We start from the raw sequence: 21,602 nt of genomic DNA, 5'->3' as shown, positions 1-21,602 counted from the left end.
GCAATATAAGGAGCACAGTGGGAAAAAGAAGAAATCACCTCCTATTTTAACATATGCCGTGCGGTCTTGTATTCTACATTAAGTCCCGATGGGCTTAAAGCATTAGTTTTAAATATCCATTCTAGTTCACGTCTATGTAAAGCCAGCTGTCTATCGCCTCCTCTCACAGGTAAATGAACCTTGTCCACAACCATACACTTTAAATCAATTTCCTGATGTCCCATCTCCGTGAAATGTTTGGACACAGGAAGGTCCATTTTTTGTTTCCTAATACTATACCTGTGTTGGGTAAATCTGACTCTAAATTCACTCGTGGTCTCACCCACATAAATCTTGTTACACGGGCACCATAGGATATAAATAACATGATCAGATCTACAGGATAAGTAATGTTTGATTTTGTATTCTCTTTTAGTTATAGGGTGAATGAAGCTGGATCCCTTCTCTCCATATGTCTGCACGTAACACATCCCAGACATGGGAAGCATCCCACGCTCCGTGTCCCCAGGTAAGTTTGTGTGTCAGTCTTTCTTTGTGTTACATCTGTAGTTACCAGTTTGTCACGTAAGTTCGCTCCACGCCTATATGATAGTAGAGGCGGAGTCTGGAACTCCAAAATTTCAGGAAAACTATCTTTAATGATAGGCCAATGTTTATTAATTATATGTGCTATCCTTGGAGAAAAGTGAGTGTAGGTCGACACAAATGGCATACGTGTAAGTGTATTATTCTTACCCCTACTTCTCAACAGATCTTCTCAGTCCATGGACTTTACACTAGTGTCACATTCATTAAGTATTCGTTTAGGGTAACCCCTTGCTCTAAACTGTTTATCCATCTGATCTAGTGCTTGATCTAGGTCATCTGTATTGTCCACTATTCTCCTAGACCGTTGGTAGAAGGCTCTAAATCCTATTTAAGAGATTCTACACATTTTTTGAATCACATTAAAGACTTGTATGTACCTAATGGGGCAATCTTGGTATCCTATGATGTGGTGAGCTTATACACTTCTATTAGAATAGACATGGGTCTTGAGATCATCAGGAAAGCACTGACAAACCTTGAACTGACGCCTAAAGAACAGGATTTCGTTATGAGATTGTTAGAATTAAGCCTTACTAACAACTATTTTTGCTTCGATGGAAAAATCTACCTACAGAGACGTGGCGTAGCGATGGGGGCTAATGTAGTCATGTCAGTTTGGTCATGTCTTCTCTGGAAGAGAACAAGATCTATGTGGCCCACCAGTTCCAGCATGCGCTGGTCTGGTGGCGCTACATAGACGACATATTTGTCATCTGGACAGGTGACCACAGGGGACTTGATGAGTTCACCTCTGTCCTGAATGACATTGATGAGACCATCAAGTTCACATGTCACAGAGATGAACACACAATGAGTTTTTTGGATGTCCAAGTGACATTGCATGACAACAGGCTTACATCTAATATATTTGTCAAACCCACTGATTGCAACACTATTCTACAGTATAACAGCTGTCACCCAGGGAGAATGATTCGATCGCTCCCTAGGAGCCAAATGATCAGAGCTAGGAGAATAGTGGACAATACAGATGACCTAGATCAAGCACTAGATCAGATGGATAAACAGTTTAGAGCAAGGGGTTACCCTAAACGAATACTTAATGAATGTGTCACTAGTGTAAAGTCCATGGACCGAGAAGATCTGTTGAGAAGTAGGGGTAAGAATAATACATTTACACGTATGCCATTTGTGTCGACCTACACTCACTTTTCTCCAAGGATAGCACATATAATTAATAAACATTGGCCTATCATTAAAGATAGTTTTCCTGAAATTTTGGAGTTCCAGACTCCGCCTCTACTATCATATAGGCGTGGAGCGAACTTACGTGACAAACTGGTAACTACAGATGTAACACAAAGAAAGACTGACACACAAACTTACCTGGGGACACGGAGCGTGGGATGCTTCCCATGTCTGGGATGTGTTACGTGCAGACATATGGAGAGAAGGGATCCAGCTTCATTCACCCTATAACTAAAAGAGAATACAAAATCAAACATTACTTATCCTGTAGATCTGATCATGTTATTTATATCCTATGGTGCCCGTGTAACAAGATTTATGTGGGTGAGACCACGAGTGAATTTAGAGTCAGATTCACCCAACACAGGTATAGTATTAGGAAACAAAAAATGGACCTTCCTGTGTCCAAACATTTCACGGAGATGGGACATCAGGAAATTGATTTAAAGTGTATGGTTGTGGACAAGGTTCATTTACCTGTGAGAGGAGGCGATAGACAGCTGGCTTTACATAGACGTGAACTAGAATGGATATTTAAAACTAATGCTTTAAGCCCATCGGGACTTAATGTAGAATACAAGACCGCACGGCATATGTTAAAATAGGAGGTGATTTCTTCTTTTTCCCACTGTGCTCCTTATATTGCATCTTTCAGGGTGATAACTGTTTACAGTGGATTCTCTATTTATTCATTTTTTTCTGTTTTACAGATCATAACATATTGGAAGGTAGCGGACAGACTCACCACCAACCGAGGAAGGATGAACCGAGGCAGCAATTAAACATCAGCACTAACCTGGATGGATGATCTTCAGTCACTATTCACACCCAGTTCTTACACCACGAACTCTACGAGCAACAAGCGATCTTAGGGAAAGGGGCCCGGAGGGGCCACAGGACGTAAGGAGGACGCGGGGTACCGGACAGAGTATTCAGTCCGGGGTGATGCAGCTCTCCTATTATCGTCCCTAGTACCGGTATGATCGTCTTGTATGTAGAAGTGTGGTGATTGTTCACATTACAGGCTGGTAATGAGAAACACGGGAACCATCAGCCAGTAATGCAGTGGTGGCGGTACCGGGTGCCGTGATGGTCCGGGGTGATGTCACTGTTATGCAGCGGGCTGTTTCTAGTACCGTTATCCATTCCTACCATCGCAACTTCTATCCCTATCGGAGTATCTGTTATGATGGGTGTTATCGATTAAACAGTTAGCGCACGCATGCGCAGAAGTGCCAAGGTTCATATTCTTTCCTCTACCGGTGGTGAGCCGAAGCCGCTACAAAGATATTATATGAAGATTACTTTTGTATATATTAATTCTAAGCTTTTGTGATACCTCACCGCCTTGTTCAAGCGGTTTTTTATTACACTTGAGCACTTGTATACAATTTATGTATATTTTTTTCACTTATGTTGTAGTTGAAAACTTTATTTGTTTGCCTGTCAAACCTTGGTCACGTGCACTTTTTGCACCTATCACTGTGTTGCACTAATCTAGACACCTGTATAAAGGATCTGCTGTTTTGTATAGAGTCACGCTTGAAAAAGACGACGGAGGTCGTCGAAACGTCGCTTTTGACTATTTTGTGCTGTTACACCATGCAATAAATCACGTTTATTTTTGTCAATCCGGAGTGCTGTGGGGATTTCTACAGATAGATAGATAGATAGATGACAGATAGATAGATAGATAGATGACAGATAGATAGATAGATAGATAGATGACAGATAGATAGATAGATAGATGATAGATAGATAGATAGATGATAGATAGGAGATAGATAGATAGATAGGAGATAGATAGATGATAGATAGATAGATAGATAGATAGATAGATAGATAGGAGATAGATAGATAGATAGATAGATAGATAGATAGATGATAGATAGATAGATGGATAGAGGATAGATAGATAATAGACAGATAGATAGATAGATAGATAATAGATAGATAGATAGATAGATAGATAGGAGATAGATAGATAGGAGATAGATAGATAGATAGATAGATAGATAGATAGATAGATAGATAGGGGTAACCTGTTCAGCTTAGTCAGGACAATCTGTCTACAAGGGATTTGTCTGCAATGGAGCAAAGTGCAAGCAAGCTGACGAACGCCATTGATTCATGCTCAACCTTCTCAGGGAACCTTAAGAGGTTAGTTTTGTTCAAGGCCGGGACTTGAACCTGTGTTTTGAGACTCTTCAATGAGGCTCCACGGGCTCTTCTTTTGCATATTCATGTTTCCCAGGGGGCAATGCACCTAGGATTTCACTGCATTGAGCGCTTTCACTAGCAGCCGGCAGTGTCATCTTTGGCTGGTCTCCCTGAGATCAGTGATCTGTTTCTCTTATGGCTCTACCAGGCATTGCTCCCACCTAGCCAGAATCCTGCTCCACACTGATGAGGGGCAACACCCCAAAACAGCTGTCTGTGGATGGATACCTGGCCTTGGTTTTTCCCTTGTCATTACATTGACTTATAGGGCCTTAATATGGTGGTTTTGTTGGTTTCCTTACAGGAGCCGCCCCTTGGCTGGGTCCTTTCCGGAGGGATATCTGGCTAGCCCTGTGTTTTGAGACTCTTCAATGAGGCTCCACAGGCTCTTCTTTTGCATATTAGTGCTCATTTGGCACCTGCACTTACACACCTTCTTCCACCTTTACAAAATCAGTGTTAGTATACCTGGGGGTGGGGATCACCACTCCTGGCCACTGTGACAAGTGCCTAGTACATCCCAACACCCAGGCCACTGCTAACAACACCTGGTAACTCCAGGTTACCTCTGGTTTATCTGTCCATGTAGTAGAAACTATGCAATCCGTATTTTATAACGTTACTGTAATCAATAGTTAGGTCTCTTCAGCCATTCCGCCTTATGCCTGGTTTCTCCTCCATCTTCTATTTAAATAATAATTTTCTCTCGGCCTCCAGTGAGCACGCTATTTTCTAATATGAGCATACACCAATGATGTTAAGGGCCACATACATCCTCAACCCATGCAGGTGCCGCCGCCAGGAAAAGTGGCGCATGTGTGCTGAGCAGCTGAAGCTAACTTCCTTCAATGAGCATGCGCTGCTCTTCCTGGCTATGGTGCCTGATGAGCTTAGGATGCAAGAAATGCACCGTCCTTTACATCAGTGGCACGCAAACTGAGACGAAATTATTATTCATATGGAAAAGGGAGGAGGAATGCCAGACCGCAGCACGGTCTTGATTTGCATAGATTGCTTAGTTTCTGCAACATGGACAGATAAACCAGAGGTACCATGTCCACTAGGGTGCTATTATATAGCAGTGCTTCTCAAACTTTTTCTGCTGGAACCTCACCCAACAGACCAAGGCAATGCCTGGGCCTCACCAGACTGACCAAGAGGGTGCCTGGGCCACTCCAGTCAAGGAAACCACCCAAGCCAGGTATCCATCCACAGACAGCTGTTTTGGGGTATTTGCGCCTCATCAGTGTGGAACAGGATCCAGCCAGAATCTCCCCAAACATTCGATAAACATATCTGTGCCACTCTTGCCCTCAGTTTGTGTGTAGTTTTGCAGATACGGCAACAACGGCCGAACTTTATGCAGTGTGGAACATTGCCTACATTTGTATGGGATGCCGGCCGGAGTATATACACATCTTATACGCTCCGGCCGGGATCCTGTGTGGCGCCGCAAATAACTGACATGTCAGTTTTCTGCGGCCGCATTTCAATAAATTGCGGCCGTAGAAAACCCTGTCAGTGCACACTATGAAGCGAGTGGCTCTGGATGCTTGCTGCATAGTGTGCTGTGGGAGGTTCTGATGCGGGCGCACGCTGATGCACCCGCATTAGAACCCTGCGGCCGGAAAGATCATCTGGATGATCCAGGCAGAGACCGGCCGGAACGGCCGGTCACGGAACGGCCGGTCTCATACGTAGTGTGAACATAGCCTGAACGTGTAAAACACGTAGTAGCCCATAGAGTTAGTCATCACCAAATAGGAAAACAATGTAGATGTTCCTTGTAAACATATATAACTGCACAACAGCTGTCCTGAATGTGACCTTACAAAAATGTACATGTGAAATTCATGGAGAAAACGGAAGGAAAGAGGGGAGGAAGTGTGTCTGTCAGTAAGCTGGATCCTATATATAAGACTGCCGAGTAAGGCCCATTCTGGATTTCCTGCTGTATTCCTGCGAAAATGAAAATGGCGCCCCTCCACCCCTCAGGCTGAATATGTCTATCTATCTATCTATCTATCTATCTATCTATCTATCTATCTATCTATCTATCTCCTATCCATCCATCTCCTATCTATCCATCTGCCTATCTATCTCCTATCTATCTATTATATAAATTTAAAATAGAAACAGCTTATACATTACCGACATGTAAAATGCATTCTTGGCAGAACAAAATATCGTACTCTATCACATTCTTAAGAGGGCGTTCCAAACAGCCAATCCTTACACTACTTTGCTTTTTTCTGAGCTCTATGTTAACTTTTTACCTTCAAAAGACTTCTCCCTCTTTGCGTTCCATAACTTGTGGTGTCCACCTCCCATTATTTATACAGGTTTTTTTTTCATACATGATATTCATCCTCCACCCCCCTTTATATTCCCCATTGTCTTGTCTGGGGGGGGGGGGATGGGGGGGTAGATCACCTCCATTCATTCCTCCATCCTACGTTACTCTTCCATTACCCACCAGAGTTTCCACCTCTCATTTTCTTCTCTTTCTCACTTTTTAATACCTTCTTTTCTTTTCCCCCTTCTTTACTTCTATCTCTGTTTGGCCTTATTGGTTCATCTCAGAGTCCAATCCCGAGCCTTACGACCAACCTTGCCATTATTATTATGGAATTGCCAGGTTCCCTTATACCCCTTATGTTATGCAGGTCATCAGAGCAACCCGTAACTATCCCAACTAACATGTTATTTAATCTTCCCCCCTGAAACTTCAGTAGTTCTCTGTCTTTCCAGTCCCCCATCATACCTCCATTCTAGTTTCTCCATTCCTCCCCATTACATGCAACATTTCTCTTCTAAATCCATTAACTATCTATATCCGGGTCAGGGACATCCCTTTCCACCCCACAAATCGCCCTTCTCTTTCCTTCTATTATGGATGCCCGAAGTGCCCCCCCCCCCCCACTACAATTGACATTTTGCCGCAGCCATTAGTCGTCCATCTCTCAAGCTTCTTTTTATCTTACCCACCAAATAAATAAAGAAATAAAATACAACCTAGCCCACCTCTCTCCCTTTGCCTCCTCTCTCTCTTCCCTTCTCAGCCCTCTCCCATCCAATATCCCATTCCAACCATCTATCCTCCAATTCTTGGACCCGTCTCTGTAGGAGTACTGACGTATATTGCATTCTTTTTATGTTGGAGATCAGGCAGTTAGATTTATATACTTGATGTAAACTTTATATAGGAGTAATGTCTCTGTATATACACACAGTGTGCAACAGAATGAAGTTCGGAGTTTTATTTCTCATTATGATGAAGCTGTTTAAATCTTTGCTGTACCGTACTGATATAGCCACGCGCTGGGCCACTACAGTACCACAAAGCAGTGGCGTAGCTACCATGGAGGCAGACCACACAACTGCTACAGGGCCCGTGGTGGCCCAGTGGTCTGCCTCCATGGTAGCTACGGCTTACAGCACCCAATGGCAACAATGCTCCACCACAAGAGAGCCCCCCCGTCCCTTTTTTAGCTCCCTGGTGCACGAGTCTTGTCACTTGTGCGCCTGGGATAGGGAGGATGAAATGATGTGGGACTATGACAAGCAAGTATGGGAGGGGGGGGGGGGGGGGGGCGTGCAAGATTCACAGGGCCCCAAGAATCCTAGCTATGCCCCTGCTGCAAAATTTAAACTACATCATTATGATGCACATCCTCCGGGCATGAACCATATTCATGGAACTTGGCAATTAAGTCTATTTTCTTTATATGATTTGGCATTATCACAAACTGAGTAAAAGGCAATTTCCTGAGCTCTATGGAACTATATTTTACCTACCATAGAAAAGCTGGATAGGTCTTAATCAGCATTTTATCCTCCAAAACATTATGGGATTGGCCAAGCTGGCTGTCACTCTAGTGACAACCCGCTCAGCCAATCACTGTCCATAGCGCTGTCCAATCACTGTCAATCAGTGATTGGCTGAGCGGGCTGTCACTCCCAAGACAAGAATGACAACCGCTTAGCCAATTACAGACTGACTGAGACAGTACCGGGGAAAGTAAGTGGGTTGTCACTTTTGTCTCAAAGGAGAGAGCCCACTCTGCCAATCACTGGCCAAGGCAAGGGTCATAGGCTGAATGGAATTTTGGTGGCTGCGGGAACTGGAGACCCGAAGGGAAAACACCAGGGGAGTGCGGACACGTGTAAAAACTATTTTTTGTTTTTTAGATGTGCGTACACCATATTCCCGAACTTGTTCCAAACTTTGCAAAAAGTTTGGTTCAGTATCAAACCGAACTTTTTTACAAAGTTCGAAATAAATCTCTGTTCAGGAAGTTAGGTTCACTCATCTGTAGATATGATGGAACAGCGGAAAATCTTAGGTTCTATAGAACTCGAACCTTGTCGAACCTTCCACATTTGATTTCCAATGCCTTCACGGTCCGTGGGGAAGGAGGAGAGGGCTCGGGTACCGCCTGGAATTTCGGGATTCAGCCTAGGTAATAGGCTGTACTCCGGAATTCCAGGCAGTACCCGGCTGTCTCCTCCTTCCCCACGGACCGGGAAGGCATTGGAAATCAAATGTGGAAGGTTCGACAAGGTTCGAGTTCTATAGAACCTAAGAATTTCCGCTGTTCGATCATCTCTACTCATCTGTAGTTTAGATCTTTCCTCTATATTCCATGGTGCCAGCAGCCAAAATATTTGGCAAGGAAAAACTATCTTCAACAGAGGACAGAAAACCAATGAGGCATGGTAGAGGCTTTCTGTCCTTGGAGGTGACGCCTCTCTACTGTCACAGGGAAAAATCTGCTTAATTAAAGAAATCAACAACATTATTTCAAAAACTTTTTTTTTTATTAACAAAATATATAATTATGTACAAAACACTGTAAACATCATAGAACACGATCAGAGTCATCACAATAAAGAAACATTTGCGTTTGATTTATTAAACATAACTTAAACAGAGGTATATTTGTTCTTTTTCCATTCTTTGGTGTCCTCATCTCTATAACAGAAGTTCCCACCACAACCGTATGTGTCATAAACAGCGTACCAAAGACAATTGTCACATACTAGCACATACATGTTAAAAAAAGTGTTACTGCTATCAAACTAGTTGTTCTTCCTATAACTGTAACTATTACCAGTAAGTAATACCATCATAGTATACACATAGGGGGAGATTTATCAAACATGGTGTAAAAGTGAGACTAGCCCAGTTGCCCCTAGCAACCAATCAGATTCCACCTTTCATTCCTCACAGACTCTTTGGAAAATGAAAGGTGGAATCTGATTGGTTGCTAGGGGCAACTGAGCCAGTTTCACTTTACACCATGTTTGATAAATCTCCCCCATAGTGTGTTGTACAAGAAGCAGGTCCTCTGTGAGGATAATGAGAATACTTGATAAGTTTTAAGAATGATAAAAAAATAGGTATATTGTATACATAACACTTAAAGGGATGAGTACAACCAATATATATTTTTCTGTACAATTATGAAAAAATTACATTACGGAGTGCTTCCTTAATCTATGCATTAACATCTAGGACCTGGGATATTGTGCTTGAAATAACCTATAATAACACTGATGTAACAACCATCTCTGTTGTCCATAGCAAACAATTTCTAATGGCGCCCTCATTGCACCAACTATATGTGGCCACTTAAAGAGGCTCTCTGAAATTAGCAGCCAAACTAGAGACAACTGGCTGTGGACAGCAGTGCTTTTACGCCCCATTAGTATAGGGTAAGGTTCTGGAGGACTGTGTAATAGGCTGTTAAAGGGGTACTCCAGTGGGGGGGCACTTTTTTGCTGGGAAAAGACGTCCACTCACCTCTCCGGTTCCAGCGGCGGGTCCCGCATTGCGGCGCTCCGGTCCCCGGTTCCTGGTCGCTTCCTGGTGTCTGGCTTGAGACGTGACGTCTCAGGTCCGCTCAGCCAGTCAGTGAAGGAGGCGGGATCCGTTTCAAGTCCGCTCAGATCCCGCCTCACTGGCTGAGCGGACCTGAGACGTATCGTCTCGGGCCTGCGACAGATAGCAGGAAGCAGCCGGGGACCGGAGCGCTGCGATGCGGGACCCGCCGCTGGAACCGGGGAGGTGAGTGGACGTCTTTTCCCTCAGCCACCTCATCCCCGGTCCCAGCAAAAAAGTGCCCCCCCGCTGGAGTAGCCCTTTAAACTGTTTTACTTAAAGGGGTACTACTGCAAAAATCTTTTTCTCCTAAATCAACTGGTGTCAGAAAGTTATATAGAGTTGTAATTTACTTCTATTTAAAAATCTCAGCTCTATGTTAGGAACTGTCCAGAGCAGCAGCAAATCCCCATAGAAAACCTCTTCAGCTCTGGACAGTTCCTGACATGGACAGAGGTGGCAGCACAGAGCACTGTGTCACACTGGAGAGAATACACCACTTCCTGCAGGACATACAGCAGCTGAGAAGTACTAGAAGTAAATTACAAATCTATATAACTTTCCAAAATCAGTTGATTTGAAAGAAAAAGATTTTCGCCGGAGTGCCCCTTTAAGTCTCTTTTGCAAAGATAGTGAACAAAATCACAAAGCTGCTCTGTACTTAAAGGGAACAATCTGTACAGAAACAGTGTTGGGTGCTTCTGGTAAGCCCTTTAAAGTGTCAGATACTGACTAACCTATATGAGACAGAGCTCAGCCTTCTGAAAGAGCTATGATGCTTTTCAGAGGGGTATTGTCTCAAAGGAAAATTGCTGATATTTCCCTGTAGCCCCGTACCTCCTCTATCCGACCTTCTCTATCGAACGCTGCTCTTGTGATCCTTCTAAGTTTCACCATTTTGTGAGAAATTTGAACCAGTAAGAATATGTAAATTAGCTCCTTTGGTGCCCTGGGGGCGTTCCATGGCATTTTCAAGAACATGTAAGCAGGCCGGAATATACTGGAATATATCAGTAGGTGTGAATGTAGCAAGCGGCAGGCGGGCTGAATGGTGCACTGGGGGTGCCAAAGAATGTATCCAGTGCCCCTAAGGAGTTAAACGGGCACTATCAGCAGGTTGATGAGAGCCCCCAATTGTGCATGGGGCACTGAGGAGGAGGGTATGTCTCTTATCTTCCTCCTTGGCACTATTCCTGTGCTATTAGCAATGTATTCCTCGCTCCGGGGCACTACCCCACCCCCAGCTTGCTCCCTCTAATAATAATCAATAGAGCGGGCAGGCTTGATTGACGCTATGGGGTGGAGCAGTGCTCCTAACGGTGCTCCGGCCGAGGATTACACAGCTAACAGCACAGGAACAGCACAGAGGAGGAAAGTAAGAGACATATCTTCCTCTTCAGCGCCCCACGCACAATAGGGACGTATCAGCAGGTTAGACTCATCTAACCTCCTGAGAGTTCCCCTTTAAATTACATAATTTTACCGGATTAAATTTTTCAAAAACAGCAGGATTTAGAAGGATCACAGGAAGGAGCGCTCCTGGCTAGAGGAGGTAGGGGGATACCGGAAACAAGGCCATGAAATGTCAGCACTTAAATAATATCTTCCTAGTAAGAAATACACATAACATAGCATTAAAACATGCAGTTTATACAACCATAAGACGGGAGACAATGTGTGTAGAACGAGGGATTTGCAGCATATCCTGCGTCATGAATCTAATCAACATGATCAAATAGCAGCCTCCCTGATTCCTGGAGATTACGGTCACATTCAACAGAATGTTCTTCACTTCTTCTTCTGTAGCTGGTAAAGCCCAGTTTGTGCTTCATCTTTCTTACATAAAAAACAGCAAAAAAAAACTGCAAAACAAGCGCTATTGCTTCCTCCTGGTCATCAGATATTCTTCGATGTAATCGATAAAGATGTCGAATTCTCCAACTGCTTTGTAAATCCCTTGTTCTTTCAACTAGAAATGAAACAATGAGAGGTGTAAGAATTGATGATCACAACTTTAACAAACATTAGATCCGCGGTTACATCTCATTGTACAACTACAACTAATGTTCACACTTATTAAACTTATTATTGCTTCTAGTTTGTCACAGTTTCGGAATATCAATGAAGAAAATCTTGGATCTGGGAAACACCCATGAGGATCCTAAGGACCCTATTACATGGAGTGATGGTCGGCCGAGTCAGTGTGTAACAGAGATGACGATCAGCTGATCACAGTGAACATCGGCTGATCATGTCTTAGGTCCGGACCTAGAATCATCGGCTGCCGACCACACATAACTCTGCGTAATAGTGATACGTGGCCGACGGCTATCAACCGAATACGCTGTTATACATCAATAGAAGAAATGAAAGCCAGTTGCACTCAGCAAAGTTGTCTTCTGCGGTTTATTTCACTTAAAAAAGCAAGGACATGGTGCGGACATATGGTGAGCAGGCGCTCAGTGAAAGGAGTGGTGACAGTCTGTTTCACGCTCACGGCGCTTCTACGGTCCGTGAGCGTGAAACAGACTGTCACCACTCCTTTCACTGAGCGCCTGCTCACCATATGTCCGCACCATGTCCTTGCTTTTTTAAGTGAAATAAACCGCAGAAGACAACTTTGGTGAGTGCAACTGGCTTTCATTTCTTCTATTGATGATTTACTCTGCTATACACAGTTAGCACCACCTGTTTGTGGCCTAATCCGAACCGATATATATTGCTGGCTATACCCGCATATTGCACCTATTAGTGCCGCTAGTCTTCTCCACATAGATGAATACGCTGTTATACATCACCTCACTGCGCTCCCAGTCTTCTCCTGCTCTCTTCTTGCTTCCCGGAGAGGTGATGTATAACAGTTTGGGGCTGCACGGACATCGCTAATGATATATATATATATATATATATATATATATATATACATACAGCCCTTGCTAAACGATAATCGAGCTGTGTAATAGGCCCAGTGATCGAGCGCAGATCTAGGAGATTGGTGCTTGTTTACATTATTGATCAGGCTGTATAATATGACCCTAGGAATAACTTTAGCTAGGCCATGTGCACACATAGGGGACATTTGTCAATCTAGTGTAAAGTGAAACTGGCTCCGTCGCCCCTAGCAACCAATCAGATTCCACCTTTCATTCCTCACAGACTCTTTGGAAAATGAAAGGTGGAATCTGATTGGTTGCTAGGGGCAACAGAGCCAGTTTCACTTTACACCATGTCTGATAAATATCACCCATAGTGTTTAGTGTGAATTGCTCAATCTGGGGTAAAACCGTAAAGCCTTCTTTCCTGTAATTTTGATGGAATTGTGGCAAAAATTGTGCTACTTTACTGCAATTGAACAATTCACGACGAAATATCACTAATTAATAGTAATTGAATGCTGTGTGTGAACATTGCCTTTATAGTGTACGCTTCTCAGTATGCTTAAGGCTGGGTTCACACTGCGTTTTTCCTATCCGTTTAACATATACATTTTATGGGGAAAAAACAAATGCAATTGTGTGTCATCCGTTTGGATCTATTGACTTCCATTATAAAAAAAAAAAGGGTCAAAATGGATGCGTTTTATTATCGTGCAGAAAAGTATTATTGACTACGTTTTTCTACGTTCTACGTTTAATTAATTAAAAGTAATTAATTAAAAATGGATATGTTGAATGGATTACAAAAACACAGTGTGAACCCAGCGTAACATGTGGGTGTCAGCCTAACCTGCTGGTAGATGTGATGGGCAGAGCGCAGCATACACTCTATAGTAATGGATGATGTCATCAGTCATACAGTATATGATGCATCATCCTTCATGTCATTTCTCATGTACTTCATGGTTATTCCTCTCCGCCTCTCCTCACTAGCTATACGTTACACAATGTCCTCCCTGTATGTGCATTGTCTGTGATGACTAACAAAACGGTTAAACAGGAACCATTAGCTAAACCTATTGCTTAACGCACATGAACGTCTTATTATACAAGCTGGAAGTGTTGTTTCCTCTGCCGTCTATGAAGGAGCATTTCTCTTATACTTGGATTTGGGTTTTCCACTTTTGTGTAAATAACTGTGATTGTTTGCATAATGGAGATATATATATATATATATATATATATATATATATATATATATATATATATATATATACATATATAGTTACTATGCCCTATATCTATTCTATGCGCTTATTATTATAAAGTCTCATTTTAAGGGACAGCCTCACTAACTGTAAGTGTGACACGCCAGGTCCCTGTGCTGAGCCGACATCACCACACATTTTCTGCTTTTTTTAATTAAACAAATATTCTGGGTTTGGTACTTTGGTACTCAAAAGGGGTACTCCAGAGAATTTTTATTTATTTTTTGGTGTCAGGAAGTTATACAGATATGTAAATGTCTTCTAATAAAATATCTCCAGTCTTCCAGTACTTATCAGCTGCTGTATGTCCTGCAGGAAGTGGTGTATTCTTTCCAGTCTGACACAGTGCTCTCTGCTGCCACCTCTGTCCATGTCAGGAACTCTCCAGAGCAGCAGCAAATCCTCATAAAAAACCTCTCCGGCTCTGGACAGTTCCTGACATGGACAGAGATGGCAGCAGAGAGCACTGTGTCAGAATGGAAAGAATACACCACTTTCTGCAGGACATACAGTAGCTGATAAGTACTGGAAGACTAGAGATTTTTTTTAATAGAAGTAAATTACAAATCTGTATAAATTTCTGACACCAGTTGACTTGAAAATTATTTTATTTTCTCTGGAGTTCCCCTTTAATTTATAACTAGGCAATAGCAGAAGGGTAACAACACACACACTTACCGCGCTATACTTCTTCTTTATTTGTTGTACCGCTCTGCTTTTTCTGTCACATGGAAGGAAATGTTGCTGCAAAGACAAAGAACAGTATGGGGAATAAGCATCATTGTCTATAGTATATGGGATTATGATGAGGTGTACAGCATGTCTATTCCACTATACAGAGAAAGGTGTTCTAAATCCTAAGCATGGGGGGCATGCACCGTGGGGGCACACGTCTCCAGTGGGTCCTGGCATTGTCCTCATGTTGTGCAGCGCAGGGTCGAGGCCTCTAAAGTCGCTTTTATAACTAGTGAAAGTTATCTGTCCATCTCCCATGTACTCACACAGCGTTTTATCGTCTGCTTCAGGTCCAGGAGTTTGTCCTTCATGAAATGAACGTTGGATTTGACCTCATTCTTGTCTCCTTTGGCGAGCGGTAGGACGTCTTCCAGGTAGAAACGAATCATTTCAGTTACAGTCTGACAACCGATCGAACTCTGCAAGAAGAGTGAGGGGGTGTCAGCGGGAAATATCACCAAATTACAGAGTATATACTAAAGGAGAAGGAGTCCGGCGCTAGCAGGGGCGGATTAACTTTACCATAGGCCGGGGGCTGTTCTCCAAGCCTGTGCCCCCCTACCCTACTGTAACTATATCTTTAGTATTGCTCCTCCATAGTGCAGACTGTACAGGACCTGTGGTGACATCATAGTCACATGATAAGGTCCTTTAGTATGCTCTTTAATGTTACTGAATTGTCTCCCGGCTACAGCTTTACCCTGATTTGTGCGAAATAGCGGTAAAAAAGCAAGAATTTTTTGCAAATCATGGCAGAACTGTAGCCAGGAGACAATACACCACTGAAAGTATAAGTCTGTTTAGGTGGCCATGGGCCCCCAGGAGCTCAGGGCCTCGGGCTGCCGCCCGAAACAGACCTATTGTAATCCGCTACTGGGCACTAGGGACTATTTTTTCAAAGGCAGGGGCAGGGGAGGAACATAATAAACTATCATTACTTGCCTCTCCAGCCGGGCCGGGTTCTGGGATCTCCAGCGCTGCACACGTCACAACCCGGTTAATGGATTGGCTGCTCAGCCAGTCAGTGACTAGGGCGGGACACTGCGCCAGTCAACAATTGGCTGAGTGGCCAGTCCATAAGCCGGGACAGGCACTTTCCCCTGAGTTGTGACATCATAAGGACTTGCTGCGGGGGTCCTGGGGCCTGACGTGCTGCGCTTCGCTGGTAAATAGAGAGGTAAGTAGTGGCTTCTTATTACGACCCCCCTCCCTCCACCCCGCCCCTGCTGGCTTCCAGGTTATTTGGCCTGGACTACAATATACAAGGAAGAATCACATACCTTAAAGTCGTCCAGCAAATCTTTTTCAAGCAATATTGTATCAAGGGCATCATCCTTCATTTGCTGAAAAAAAAAAAGAATAATTACGTTGTTAAGACGATGTTTTGAGTCTTTAGAGTCAATTTAAATTAATGATAAATAAATTGATAAATTATCAGTCTCCTCCCCCCCAGTTCTGAGCTGCTGCTTTCTGCTGAAGACACAAAAATCTGTGTGTGAGCTTTTCTCTCCACTTCTTCCCCCTCTGATGTGAAGATCTCACTGGGCAGCTGTTTCTGCATTCTGTAATGCAGGGAGGATAAATCACAGTAAGGTCACAAGTAACTTGACCTTAGATTACCCTCATGGCTTCAGAGAGTGCAGAATCAGCCAGCCAGGAATGAGGAGGAGACAGAGAGAACAGCTCACATACAGTTTTCTGTGTCTTCAGCAGAAAGCAACAACTCAGAGCCAAGGGAAGGAGACTGAAAATGTTATGGAATGAATTGTTAGTCTCCAGGAGGTGGGATGATTCAGCATGTATTTTACCTGACTGGATAAACCCCTTTAGGCCTCCTGCCACTAGGATCTATTTCTTATGAAGTAATTCAGATCACCTATTTAACCTCCTTGATGCTTATTAGTACGGCCGAATTGTGCAATGATGAAAATACATGTTATGATGCAATAAAAGTGTGCATGCACGTGTTCTGTCTAGAAGTCAGAATCACTTCCTCTGGTGAGGAACCGCAGCCACATACCCCGATATGGGGACCCGCCACAACTGTATAAGGCTTTTTAGGACTAGTGGACAAGAGACACATGGTACTAAATCTATTATGTGAACCAATGTACTAATGTTACCTATCAGTCACTGCGAGGATGAAAGCGACAACCTCAAAGCGAAACCACCTGACCTACAACTCACCCTCACATCTGTTTCTAGTAGAGTTGTCTAGCTTCCTCTTAGCTTGGCTTTACCTGTATTATCAGGGTATTGCCAGGCAGAGTGTTATTGCATTACGGCATTCCCAGAGATGTCTCTATGGGTTAGTATGTGAGGGAGAGGATGACCCATAAAGGCTTTCATGTCATATCTCATTGGGAATACAAAGGGATTTGCTGAGACAGAGAAGCTGTGTAGCCGTGGCCAGTGACTTCATCCTGTGTCCTGTTATGTAGGTGGTGGAGGGTGAGTTTTGTAAGAAGTTAGAGAGAACTGACAGAATGCAAATTCACCGACTGAAGCTGTGAGAAGGTTACATCATGTTCATAGAGTGATGTACGGCGGGTGACTCACCAGCTATGTGCTAGTGTTACCCATATGTATACAAAGAGGCGGCGTATCTGCTGTATACTCCTGTTATCATCGCCTCCCATACAATGCTGCACTCACCCAAGGTGAGGAGCTCAGCAAGTCTGGTGGCTGCAGGTAAGAGGGGAGCCCCATAACTGTATATAGGTATATAGAGGTAAGAGGGGAGCCGCCAGGGAACCTCATAACTGTATATAGGTATATAGAGGTAAGAGGGCAGCCGCCAGGGAGCCTCATAACTGTATATAGGTATATAGAGGTAAGAGGGCAGCCGCCAGGTAGCCTCATAACTTTATATAGGTATATAGAGGTAAGAGGGCAGCCGCCAGGTAGCCTCATAACTGTATATAGGTATATAGAGGTAAGAGGGCAGCCGCCAGGGAGCCTCATAACTGTATATAGGTATATAGAGGTAAGAGGGGAGCCACCAGGGAGCCTCAGGGAGGTAAGGAAGCAATACAGCCTCATAACTGTGTATAGGAGAGGAGCAATATTGTATCCTTACATCTGTATATAGGTATATAGAGGTAAGGTAAGTTGTAGCCTCATACCTGTATATAGGTTTATAGAGGAAAGAGAGGTGCAGTATCACACCCTATTTACTGTATATTACCTCCTTATAGCTGTCTATATGTACATAGAGGTCTGTATGTGCTATGAGATCCCAGGCATTTGCCTGGAGCATAGAGCACAATGTATTCTTAGGTTGATTTGCCAGAAGGCTTATTATATACTGTACCATTCCATTCTATTGTATAATATACCATTCATTCTATTCCATTAAATTATATACCAATTATCCCATTATATTGTATACCATGAATTCCATTATATAATATACCATTCCATTCCATTATTTACTATTCATCCCATGATATTATATACCATCCATTCCATGATATTATATACCATTCCATTATATATATATTCCATCCATTCCATTATATTGTATACCATTCATTCCATTATATTATATTATGTAATATACCATTTATTCCATCTCATGATGGATCTGGTAATGGTTGCTATAGAGTTGGTATAGAGTTTTCCCTACACTAAAGACAAATATTTAGCTCATAGCCCCGGCCCTACCACTCAATATCCTGACCAAGTGAGGTTGGTTGGTTCTTGGCTTCCACCGGCTCATGTCCCATCAGTCGCTGCTCTAGAACTACAGTAATGTATTCTGATAGACAGATAAAACATATTGCTATTGTTTTCTATGCTTACTGATGCCCAATAATGCCAATAGCAATAACATTAGACTCTATACTATATAATATACAATATAGATCTGTACCGTCTTAAGAACTTGCAGTAAATGGGCACCGCTAATAACAATATATTGCAGTAATTTATGGCGTCCAGAAACATGAATACATTTCCGATTAAAAAAAGCTAAAAAGAAAGTTATTCTATTAGGAAGTAACTTACAAAATAGTCCTTGACCTTCTGGAAGGTGGACCTGAGGTCTCGGAGCTTGGCTGGGAATATGTGCCTGATCCGCTGACAGCTCGCTTCCTCATCTCCACTCTGACACTTCGCCTCCTTGAAGAAGAAAATCATCACCAACAACCAGGAAAGACGCTTCATCTTTTCTCTGATAAACAATTGTGCAGGAAAGTGCTACAAGACGCCAGAGTCCATTGTCCTGTTATATAGTGCGGGTAATGTCAGCAGACTTCCTGTATACGCCCCCCACCCCCCATAGAAGGATGTGAGAATTACTTTCTCTTCTAGTAAATGTTTCCAAATTTGTGGTCTGTTGATTCATTAAAATGTATTTTTTATTCCCGGGGATTATAGTAAATGCTGCCGCCTTCATTTTTCTATGTACATTTCTTTTAAATGTTGGTTATTAACCTTTTCAAGCTATTTTCTATTCCTGTGTTCTGAGAATTGTAACTGAAGCCCCACGGCCCCTTTTTTCTTAGGGGGCAATGTATCAATGGAGACTCTTGAGTGAGAATTCCATTGGATTTTTTGCTGATCTCCTTGAGCTCAGTGATTTTTGCTGGCTTTCTTCTAGTCTATTATTTGCTCTGTATAAATTGAATCAGGGTCAATTTACACAGAAAGGTTATCTGACAGATTATCTGCCAAAGAGTTGAAGCCAAAGCCAGAAACGGCCTATAAACAGAGATCAGGTCATAAAGGAAAGACGGAGATTTCTCCTCTCTTCGAATCCATTCCTGGCTTTGGCTTCAAATCTTTGGCAGATAATCTGTCAGATAATCTTTCTGTGTAAATGGGCCCTTACCCTCTTAAATTTATGGGAAAAGATGCAAATTTATGTAAATTGATTAATATCTTCAAGGGTCTGTTCACACATACAGACTCGCTGCATAAAACTCGCACAGAACTCGCATCAAACTCGCATGAAAGTAGCTGCGTTTTTTTGTGGTGTTGAACTTGCCTGTGAAAATCAAAACTCGCATGTTAAAATCGCACCAAACACGCAGCAAGGATACACATACATTGACTCAGTATCACTGTGGATTTATGTGTGAGAAACTCACAGCAATAAATACGCAGCGAGTCCGTACGTGGGAACAGACCCTAAGGGGTATTTCAGCAAATAAAAAAAATCTATCAAATTGATTTGTAATTTACTTCTGCTTAACCTCTTAAGGACGGAGCCAATTTTCGTTTTTGCATAAACTTTCATATTATTTGATGGCTGTTAAAAAAAACAACCTTCTACAGCAAAAAAAAGTTCCCTAAAATTGCTCTATTCCCAGGCTTATAGCGCTTTTATCCTTTGGTCTATGGGGCTGATTGAGGTGTCATTTTCTGCGCCATGATCTGTTCTTTCTATCGGTACCTTGATTGCGCATATGCGACTTTTTGATCGCTTTTCATTACAATGTTTCTGGATTTGATGTGACCAAAAATGCGCAATTTTTGCACTTTGGCGGGTCTTTGCGCTTACGCCGTATACCGTGTGAGATCAGGAATGGGATAAATTAATAGTTCGCGTGATTACACACGCAGTGATACCAAACATTTTTGTTTATTTATTTATTTATTTATTTATTTTTATTAATAAAATGGGAAAAGGGGGGTGATTCAAACTTTTATTAGGGGAGGGGGCTTTTAATTAATGGAAACTCTTTTTTTCTTTTACTTTCACTTTAATTTGAATTCTCCCTGGGGGACTTCTAATACAGCTACACTGATCTCTCATAGGGATCAGTGTAGCTGTATAACACAGCACTGATCCATGAGATCGGTGCTCTATTGCTTTGGCCTGCTGCAGGTCAATACAATAGAATACCGAGCCGGGATCAGCGTCATTACGTCGCTGAGGCCCGGCCCGGTAAGATGAAGGGATTTCTTCCCCCCCCCCCGCCACTAGACACCAAGGATGGGCTGCATTTAACACTGTTGGATGCAGCTGTCATGTTTGACAGCTGCATCCAAAGGTGTTAATTAGCGGGAGCGCCGATCGGACTACTCCCGCTAATAGCCGCGGTCCCGTGCTGCCGATAGCAGTCGGGATCACGGCAGTTCAGAGCGGGGGGTCGCGGCGCGGACCCCCTCTGAACACCTCTTGGGGACATATGACGTACGGGTACGGCATATGTCCCTAAGAGGTTAAAAATCTCCAGTCTTCCAGTATTTATCAGCTGCATGTCCTGCAGGACGTGGTGTATTCTTTCCAGCCTGACACGGTGCTCTCTACTGCCACCTCTGTCCATGAGCAGGAGAGTTTTTTTTTTTTGGTTTAAAGATATTTTATAAAAGTTTTTTTTGTAATGACTGTACAAGCATTAATTCGGTACATTAAGAATGGTGTACATCTAATCAAGAAAAATTACATGGAGCAGCAGAGCCCTGTGTCAGACTGGAGAGAATACACCACTTCCTGCAGGACATACAGCAGCTGATATGTACTGGAAGGCCTGTGTACCCCTTTAAGAACATAAGTTGGCAGCAGAGAGCACTTAAAAAAATTACAACGCTATATAACTTTCTGAAACCAGTTGATTTGAATGAAAATTATTTTTTCACTGGCGTACCCCTTTAATTTACAGTCACGCTTCTACTCTGTGTGGCAATAACTAAATATCTAAAGTGCGTGAATAATCCAATACAAAAAAAACGTTTGATAAATCGGATAGACATCTTAAAAACCAGAAAAGGCGAACGGCACAAGCCAAAAGTCCAATGGGGCCCGGCCTGTAGAAACCTGGATGCAGCTGGGGAGCCCACAGCACTGAAGATGGGCCAATGGACGTGAAGAAGAAG

General features: G+C 42.9%; 1 protein-coding gene across 1 annotated transcript; it reads right to left on the bottom strand.

Moving 5' to 3' along the window:
* Positions 1-11,122: 11,122 nt before the first annotated feature.
* Positions 11,123-18,944, bottom strand: IL10 (interleukin 10). The gene is made up of 5 exons (XM_069945673.1): positions 18,786-18,944; positions 16,058-16,120; positions 15,044-15,196; positions 14,721-14,786; positions 11,123-11,867 (listed from the first exon to the last, which is right to left on the bottom strand). The coding sequence occupies exons 1-5, from the start codon at positions 18,942-18,944 to the stop codon at positions 11,775-11,777; spliced, it is 534 nt and encodes a 177-aa protein (XP_069801774.1). The 3' UTR covers positions 11,123-11,774.
* Between the last annotated feature and the right edge of the window lie 2,658 nt (positions 18,945-21,602).

The sequence above is a fragment of the Dendropsophus ebraccatus genome, chromosome 11 (assembly GCF_027789765.1).
Source record: "Dendropsophus ebraccatus isolate aDenEbr1 chromosome 11, aDenEbr1.pat, whole genome shotgun sequence".
Classification (NCBI taxonomy): domain Eukaryota; kingdom Metazoa; phylum Chordata; class Amphibia; order Anura; family Hylidae; genus Dendropsophus; species Dendropsophus ebraccatus.
The sequence above is the reverse complement of the archived record's forward strand: the minus strand, read 5'-3'. Positions and strand labels throughout refer to the sequence as shown.